General features: G+C 37.8%; 1 protein-coding gene across 1 annotated transcript; it reads left to right on the forward strand.

Annotated features, from left to right (window-relative positions):
* The first annotated feature begins 235 nt into the window (after nucleotides 1-235).
* nkx2.1 (NK2 homeobox 1) lies at nucleotides 236-2,655 on the forward strand. Its single transcript, XM_080871324.1, has 2 exons — nucleotides 236-775; nucleotides 1,386-2,655. Exons 1-2 carry the CDS (start codon nucleotides 409-411, stop codon nucleotides 2,060-2,062), a joined length of 1,044 nt encoding a protein of 347 aa, XP_080727450.1. The 5' UTR covers nucleotides 236-408; the 3' UTR covers nucleotides 2,063-2,655.
* The last annotated feature ends 6,468 nt before the right edge of the window (nucleotides 2,656-9,123 follow it).

A 9,123-nucleotide genomic window follows, 5' to 3' on the forward strand; every position in this document is an offset into this window, starting at 1 on the left:
CCACACATGCAGCAGCTGCAGCGTGCTCGGACACCGCTTGCAGTCTCGGGGATGAACATTTATGATCATGCACGGTGCTTATGTTATTGTTAGTGGGAGGGGAGCACATGTCTTGTAAATGAAATTACGCTCGACGAAAGGAGGCTAGAGCTGTTTTGTATTGTTGGCGATGCCCCGCCTCTGATGGTAGCCTTAAACCTGGCACCCAGCTAAAACAAACCAAAGCCAGCACCGAGCTCCCACTCAATCCAATTAAGGCGGACTTGAGGTGCTCTCTTACGTGTTCATCTACCAGGATCGACGTTGAGACAACAGGAAGCAGAGGGGCTTTGGCCAAAAAAAAAAAAAAAAAAGGCAGAAGGAGAGATTGCCTTGCCTTCTAATTTCTCCCTCTCCAGCCCCAGAACAATGTCGATGAGCCCTAAGCATACGACTCCTTTTTCTGTTTCCGATATCTTGAGTCCCCTTGAGGAGAGCTATAAGAAAGTAAGTATGGAGAATAACAACTTGGGGGCACCTCTCACTTCTTACCGGCAGCCGCAAGTCTCACAGGCGGCGATGCAGCAGCACCACATGGGCCATAATGGGACTGTGTCTGCGGCTTACCACATGACTGCGGCAGGTGTTTCTCAGCTGTCACACACGGCCATGGGGGGCTACTGTAACGGCAACCTGGGCAACATGGGCGACCTGCCGTCTTACCAAGACGGCATGAGGGGCAGCGCCACGGCAACCGGCTGGTACGGAGCCAACCCAGATCCGCGTTTTTCCACCAGTGAGTATCCTGCACCTGTTCTTTGACTCCAGCTTGGAGTTATCACAGTCCGCATTGAGCTGAAATCCATATTTTTGCGGATGTTTCGTGGTGCTGTGTTTTAGGAGTTGCAGTACAGTTTTTATAATCTTTACGTTTTTCGGCACAAAATTGGCATTTTTCAAGTTTCGGTACTTTAGATGTTTCCAGTAAGGAGGGGCAGAAATCGCGCAAATATTCAAGTTTTTAATCCACAGATTTCAACATTTGTAAAGATTCTCACGACAGAAAAATAATGGAACAGTTTTCCTTCAGGGCTTTCACACTCATCCAGCAGTAACAGCTTTGCTGTCATTTATGAGCGGCTCCTTAAATTTGGTCGATGTAGTTTATGAACACGCTTTCACTTTGACACTTTTGAGTTTTAGGTGTTGTAAATAAAGGTGTCTGCTTCTTTGAGACCCGTGAAGATTTATAAAAAGCTGATAATTGAGTAACATTGTTGATTTTTGCATCTGCAAATGATATTTGTCCATACTAAATTTTCTCTCCATATAAATGTCTCTATGTAACACGAGAATATAACTTTTAAAAAAAATTGAATTTAATTACAATTATTTTCCCCCCTCAGTTTCCCGCTTCATGGGCTCATCATCCGGGATGAACATGGGCAGCATGGGCAGTCTCAGTTCCCTGGCAGACGTGGGTAAAGGCATGGGCTCTCTGTCAACCACACCGAGGAGAAAGAGGCGAGTGCTGTTCTCCCAGGCGCAGGTGTACGAGCTGGAGCGACGCTTCAAGCAGCAGAAATACCTGTCGGCGCCGGAGAGGGAACACCTGGCAAGTATGATCCACCTCACCCCGACCCAGGTGAAAATCTGGTTCCAGAATCACCGGTATAAAATGAAGAGGCAGGCAAAAGACAAAGCCTCCCAGCAGCAGATGCAGCAGGAGAGCGGCTCCTGCCAACAACAGCAGCAGCAGTCACCTCGGAGAGTAGCTGTGCCGGTGCTGGTAAAGGATGGGAAGCCGTGCCAAGGCAGCGGCCACACGCCCACATCCTCCGCTCAGACGCACCACCAGCAAGGGGGCAATGTCATGATTATGTCTAACAACACGTCCGGCCTCGGCCAGCATCAGAGCCAGCAGGTGGGAAGCACAGGTCACTCTCCAGACTTGGCGCAGCACTCCTCCAGTCCGCCCTCACTTCAGAGCCAAGTGGCCGGCCTCTCCCACCTCAACTCCCCCGCCGCAGAGTACGGCTCGGCCTTGCAGTGTTCAGCCCTGTTATACGGCAGGACATGGTGACAAGAGGCGCCGGCTATGATTTAAATCTAATTTTAAAAAAGAAAAGACATTTTTATGTTAATGCTCGGCAAGTTTCACTGTAAATGTGCGCACTTGAACAAGAACCGAGTGAAACCGACGCAGCTCTTCTTGAATTTTTTCTCCTCCCCATTTCGAAAGGAAGTGTGACTCTTGTGGAAGAATCACTTGTTCACAAACTGCGGATGTAAAAGTCTTGGGATTTATTTATGTAAATTATATTGACACAAAGGAAGAATCAGCAGTCAAATAGGCCCCATAGTTGGGATAACTAAACCCGAAACAGAGACGCAGATAGACTGCAGGACTGCTGGGTGCTCTTAAATTTCCCTCCTCAGACACAAATGTGATGACTCTGATTCATAATAGAATTTAATGTAAGCCGTAGATCTAGCTTGTATATTTCAGTAAAGGGTTTGAATTTTAGCTATTTGTTGTACAAAGTTTTTGACGCTATTGCCGGTTTGTTGTCGTTTCACTGGTATTTGTACGTTTTATTTCTTTGTAACTTATATAGATATTTGACTTACAGCAAAACAGTCCTATTAATAAATTATGGAACCCAAACAGTTAAACTTTGTTGTGAAATTAAATAATTATTTAGGTAAAGACAACAAAACAGCAGGGTTATTATTATTATTATTATTATTATTATTATTATTATTATTATTAGTTTTTTGCAGATAAAATGCAAGAAAGAACAAGCAACTAGAAGTTTTCAAAATATGTTCAGATTTGTCAGAACGTGGGAAAAAATAACTAAATGCCGCATTAGTTCTGACATGACAGTAAATACTGGGGCCTATTTCACCCCCCAGCCCCTGTTTTTTCTCCTGCTAAATCACATACCTCGCAGGCTTATCGTTTCATGGCTGCAACTCACACAAGCATGCCCTGGAGAGTAAACTGAGCCTTTTATGTGCTTTTTTCTTTTCTCTTTCTGTATGTGTGTTTTCTCTCGGCGTGAGTCAGAAAGGTAAGGTACCTCGACTCCCAACATCAAACACAAACGCTGCTCAAAGGGCAGCTTATCGATGAAATCCCTCGCCAAACAGCGCCGTATTCTTCTCAAAAGAGTCGTGAGGTGAACCGTTGGCGCGGGGCTATCAGATGGTTCATCAATAATCAATCCGGGAATTGAAAGGAAACAGGCTGTTTGTGTCGGGCATTAAAAACAAACCTGCCTCCACACAGATATTTATATATGTTAAATATTAGACTGTAGATTTTTTTTTAACCCTGTGGGATGTTTGACACTTGGAGATATCTTTATTTTCAAAATAAAGAACTCAAGCTGTAATTTATTTCCCTTTAGTTGTAGGGTTCGGTAAATAAAAGGTATAATAATCATTAGAGACTATTCTCCTGCCACCTAACAGAGATATAGGTCTTAAACAGTAAACAATGTGGTAGCTAAGCGGCGGGGTTAATGATGGGCGATTTTCGGTTATGGCTTGACCAGGGTAAGTTGTTTTCAAATCAGCGCTGTCATGTGTCATAAAGCTATAATTTTAGAGCCTTTCAGACAGGATACGTAATGAAAATAATTTATCTTTAAAGCTTTTTTTTTTTAATCCTCCAGCTTCTTGGCTTCTACTGGCTTTCATTTCTGATGCTGCCTGAAATAAGTGAGGATTTAAAGCATACACTTTAATAAAACTTCTCTGGATGTTTATCCGTTGTCTTGAGATAATTGATCTTTACTCCACATGATCCAACCAAAGTAATTTTTCCTTCCATTTGCCTATCTGACTTTTCCGGTCCTGCTGCACTTTTAATTCCTGAAATTTTATTAATTATATGGAAACTTCTTTATTTCTAGACCGGAATGTACTCAACTATTCACATACTACTGTTTTTCAAAGTCACCCAGCTTTATTTGACGCCCGAGGTGACCATTATGTTTTGGGGTTTTTTTGTTTTGTATTTTTTAATATTCTCTATTTTTTCTGATACTTACCGTATGCATCGGTGGCCAAAGTACATGCGGCTCATATAGTACAGTTAGAAGCCTTAGTCCACAACTGGACCACAAGTTGTTTATATGACTTTTGCATAAGTCCCATTTTAGCACAGATTCTGCAAAACACTCAGAGAACTGGGGCTCAGCAGTGCTTTTTGCTTAATGGGAGCTAATGTTAATACAAATACAAGAACATTAACTGATTTTCTACAACTTTGTATTTAAAATCCAAAAGCATATTCAGTCAGTATTATCGTATAAAAAATGTGATGTTCAAAAAAATTAGGCACTAAACTCACGTCCGTCTCCTTTCCAAGCACGCAGTAGGTCTTTCCCTTGAAGCCAGAGAAAGATACAGTTTAAGGGCACCAGGCAGCCCCTAGAAAAGCAATTTTAGAGACTTTAAGTGAAATCTTACCAGCATCAGAAACTATCTTCTATTAGGTATTTTGCAGAGCAGGTTTTGTTCGGGAGAGAAGTGAGAACTTTGGGATTACATTAACATGTCTTTGGCGCGGTGTGTGGTCTTTGTGTGCAGCTTGTAGCTGTTGAGAATGACTTGTTGGAAACGTGTGTGCTCTCATCGCTCTCTTTTGTAGAAACCCACAGTGCAACTTCTCAAGTCTTCCTGCCTTTATTGTGGGCTGTCTTCACGAACCCCAAGCAATTAGTCTCTAATCTCAAGGTAATCATATTTGAGTTAGTGACTAGCTGCTGAATTTCATTCACCCAGGGACCCAGTGTATCAGTAGTACGTAGTCAATACTCAATTTAAAGTTGAGGAGGACAAAATGTATAAAATGTGTATATATATATATATATATATATATATATATATATATATATATATATATATATATATATATATATATATATACATATATATAGCTTCAGAAATGAAATAAAAGTGGGGGCTGGGGTCTCTTTAACTTTTATTTTAATTTTCCCTCAAAATGTATAAATTGTGGATTTCTTTTCAGAGCACATTAAGCATTTTATTAGATTCTTTTTATTAAACCCAACAAATATCGACATCGTGGTAAAGAGACAGCCTAACAGCTAACTAGTTAGATACAGTGAGCCTAGCAGGGCAGTTATCAGTAGCTTGGGTTTCTTTTTGTGTTTGTTTTTTTAATTTGTTCTAAAACTACAACTTACAAAACAGTTTTCAAAAGTTTTTTTTTATATTGGGAAAAATTCAAATAAGAGTAATGCTCACGTAGATTACCTATTAATATTAACAGACCTGCAATCATTAAACAAAAACTAGTGAGTCGTTGGTGATTTTGTTCACTGGTGTGTGATTCCTGACATACATTGCTGCTGAGTATGTGACGATGGCGTGGCCTATTCTCGACATTAAGAAGTGCTCCAATAATTACTTGAATTTCACATAAACAAATAATAATAATAATAATAATAATAATAATAATAATAATAATATGCTAAGTAAGTGTTTGTAGTGCGTTTAATTGCTTTTCTTCTGATTTAGATGTTAATGATGACACGGGTGCTGTCCACGGTGCTGAAAAGAATACGTCAATGGGAAAATGAAAAATGAGCACAAAGTCTGCATTTATTACATAAGATATACTCAAAAAAGCATTTTCATATTAGTCGTTGTATAATCTTATAAATCTATATGTATATATGAAAACTGTGTTCTTTTTAAATACAGCCACTCTCGTTCTTCTTTCTTAAGTTCCTAAACATTTCATTGCAGCAGGCCCAAGCATTCATGAGGATTACAAATAGGACAATTACACAGCAAATGCAATCACCCCCCTTGGTAAATGTTATTGTGAGCTAGCAGCAAAAATCTTTAATTTTGCTACGTTTATCTGCTTCTTCGAGCCATTGTGCAAAGAGCGCAAACGAGGGTCATTTGCGAACTGAAATACTTTGCATGCAAAGCGGAACACAAGATGCTGTAATACTTGACCTTTCAGCATAATTGTTGAAGGCATGAAATGCAGCATTCAGAGCTCGCTGAGTGGAGTCTTTCTTTATCTCTCCCTCTGATGAACAAAGTGCATTTTATATATCTTCGGTGTTGGCTTTGTTTCTTTTGAGAAAAATTTCCCTGAGACTGGCTGCAATTTATCTTCATTTTAATAATACTGCTTGGGTAAAAAAAAAAACAAAAAAAACAAAAAGAACCCGAAAGAATGAAAGAAAAAAAGAAAAGAAAACGGCACAAATCACACGACTTTTCAATTCAATACTTAATGGACTTCATGCAAAACCCAAAAACCGACGAAACTTGTAAATAGATGTTCTCGTATAAAAAAAGAAGTCTGTAAATTAATCATGTTTGGCAGCTGGGGTTCAACATATTCCTCAAGGACAATTAAGGCAGAGAATTTTGCAGATGGTTAAGTCTCATTTCTCATGTTGGACGTTGTCGTGGTGCCACTGTAAAATTTCAAGAAGTAACTTTGTTCGAAACTCTCAATGCAAAAAGGATAAAAAAAAAGATTAAAATGAGCTCTCTAGAGTTTCATAATTTAATTGATTAATCTATATAAAACAATCAAAATCGCAATTAAAAACATTCCCTAAAGTGATCAACAAAAATTCATCTCTCCTTTGGAATTGTTAAAGTAAGTAAAAGAAAAAATCCCAGGTATGTTATGCTATTTACAGTAGGGTGCAGAATTTCTAAATACTAATAAATTTGCATGCAAAATTCTGTATTTGGATTAGACATGACACTGAAACATTTAGATTTATATTTCACTTGTTCCTGATCATTTTGTAATAACATCAAAATAAGTAAAGCACTTTAAATTGTCTGGAAAAAACTTATTCAGAGTTCTTGCATAAGAGATTTCTGCTAAATAATCACCAGGCTCTTAGGTTTTGTAGATTTAACATGTTTTTTTCATTAAGGTAATTGATTGTAAGGAGAGTGTCATCTGCATAGATGTTAAAGTCACCGTCAAAAAGAGTGTCAGTTTTGATTTTTTAAATTGTTTGTTTTATATTGTTTGGTTTGGTTTTTCTAAATGAAACAACATGAGGATGGGGTCTATAAAAAGGGGGGTGCAGATTAGCAATCATCTTATATTAAGAAATCTAAAGGGGAGTGCTGGCCTCTGCACCTCCATTGCCAGAGTAGGACAAGAGGTTGAAAAATTAGTTCTAGACAAATTCGATTTTAGAAATGTAAACAAATTTTAGGCTGCTTAAAATCAAAATACACACACCAACATATTGAAACCTCCCAAAACAGAAGCTTCATGTGGTCCCGTGCCATTTTTTATGATGGTAGTGGTTGCCACAAATTATGTTCGTTTAGATAATTTTATAAAATATTGGATTTGTTGTTGTTGTTGTTTTACAGAAAGCAAATAAATCATTTTAAAAACTGACACAGAGTAGGACTTAGAAACTGTAATTTGTTCTGATTTCTAGGCTTACACAGACAATTTGTAAAGTAAAAGGGAAACAGTGATACTGCATATATTTCTTTGTCAGAGTTGGATGATATCAACCAGTTCTGGCCACAGAAAACCTGAATGCCCAAACTGAGCGACAGTGAAAGAGAATTTCTAATAAAGCTACAAATGCATGTTTAATAGATGATACATATTCAGTTTGCCCAGATAAAAGGAAAGCATTTTATTTCACTAGCTTATTAAATAAGGCAATTGTTCTTGAAAATATTAGAAATTAAATCTAACCTCTGTGTACTTACTTATTTCTAACTTGTTATTTAGACAGGAATGCATACCCACAACTTATTTATGTAGATTCACACTGAGGACATACTACAAGCCAAAGGTTAAACTTGAAATCAGAAACAAACACCAACAAACTAAATGTTATAAAATAGCAGGTGGTTAAGTTTCTTATATTATTGATAGTTTTAAAGTGAAAGGAAAATCTGTTACAAAAATGAAATCTTAGTTATGTGCAATAACACGGTTATATCTGCGGTTGGAGGGCAGGCAGTGTGGGTGTCACATGTTAACCGTAGGCTCTCTTCTTCTAAACTAATGAAATCATTTTCTACCTGTATCCATCGAAGACCCAGTTCGACTTAAGTTCAAGATACATTAGGAGTTCTTAATGTAAGTAGCCATAAAATTAGAATAGACTCGGGGTAGAAAAAGAATAATAAGTAATAGGCTAAGGGTTTCGGGCTGTAGAAATTGGCATTATGAGTAGCACTGGACACCAGGATCTAGTTGGATTTAACTTAAACAGTGGACATTATACCTCGTATTCAGTGACCATGTTTAGAAGCAGTGTCACCTGATTTCCATTCTCTTGTTACATGATGACATACCATGTAAACTGGGGTATTATAGAACCCTCTAAATATTGATAAAAATGTATTGATAAAATAAAACACTTTTTTTTTTTGCTTAACCGACTTTGTTGATACTTTTTAAGCTACTTTACTTTATCAACTAGTAAACTTTATTCTGTGTCTTAACTTTTGTATTGCCATTACAGCACTTAATTTTCTTATTTATTGTAAGCTATTTTGTTGTACAGTGCTTTGTGACAGCTTGTTTGTGAAAAGCAGTTTATAAAACGCGTACTACAAATACTTAATACTAATGCTCTCATTTAATTACTTAATATTGTACAAACTTGGGAAAAAAACATGCACAGCATATTTTTACACATGTGCACTTAAGACACTTAGAAACAAAAAAAGAAATGTTTTGATCAGTCTTTATACTTTACAACAATAAATTGTTAATTTTCTTTAAACTTTAAGTTTTGTAGACATTCCCCACCTTTCCATCGCTAAAAAAAATACCTATTTACAAGTACTGTTAAAATCCTCCGAACTATATTTTGGCCATGGCCCTTAATTCCAATGTCCTTCAGAATAGGCCCTAGCCTGCTTTCATGGGTCTGTATGAGCTTATTTCAGGAGAGGATCTTATAAACACTGCAAGGCTACTGCCATTCTCTGTGACCTGAGTGGGTATAGTTTTTTTTTTAATCCAAAAGACAAAATGAGCAGGTTCATATCCAAGCATCATAAACCAACCCAGTTTTCTATGGCACAATACATGAATTGTTTCATCAACTCTCCATACCTTCAAAACTACTCTAC

This window comes from Rhamphochromis sp. 'chilingali' (assembly GCF_963969265.1).
Source record: "Rhamphochromis sp. 'chilingali' genome assembly, chromosome: 21".
NCBI classification, from domain to species: domain Eukaryota; kingdom Metazoa; phylum Chordata; class Actinopteri; order Cichliformes; family Cichlidae; genus Rhamphochromis; species Rhamphochromis sp. 'chilingali'.

What these genes read in the sequence shown, in the direction of transcription:
- nkx2.1 (XM_080871324.1), top strand. Translation starts at nt 409, where the DNA reads ATGTCGATGAGCCCTAAGCATACGACTCCTTTTTCTGTTTCCGATATC. An exon ending in AGATCCGCGTTTTTCCACCA is followed by an intron (nt 776 to 1,385) that starts GTGAGTATCCTG and finishes TTCCCCCCTCAG; the next exon opens with TTTCCCGCTTCATGGGCTCA.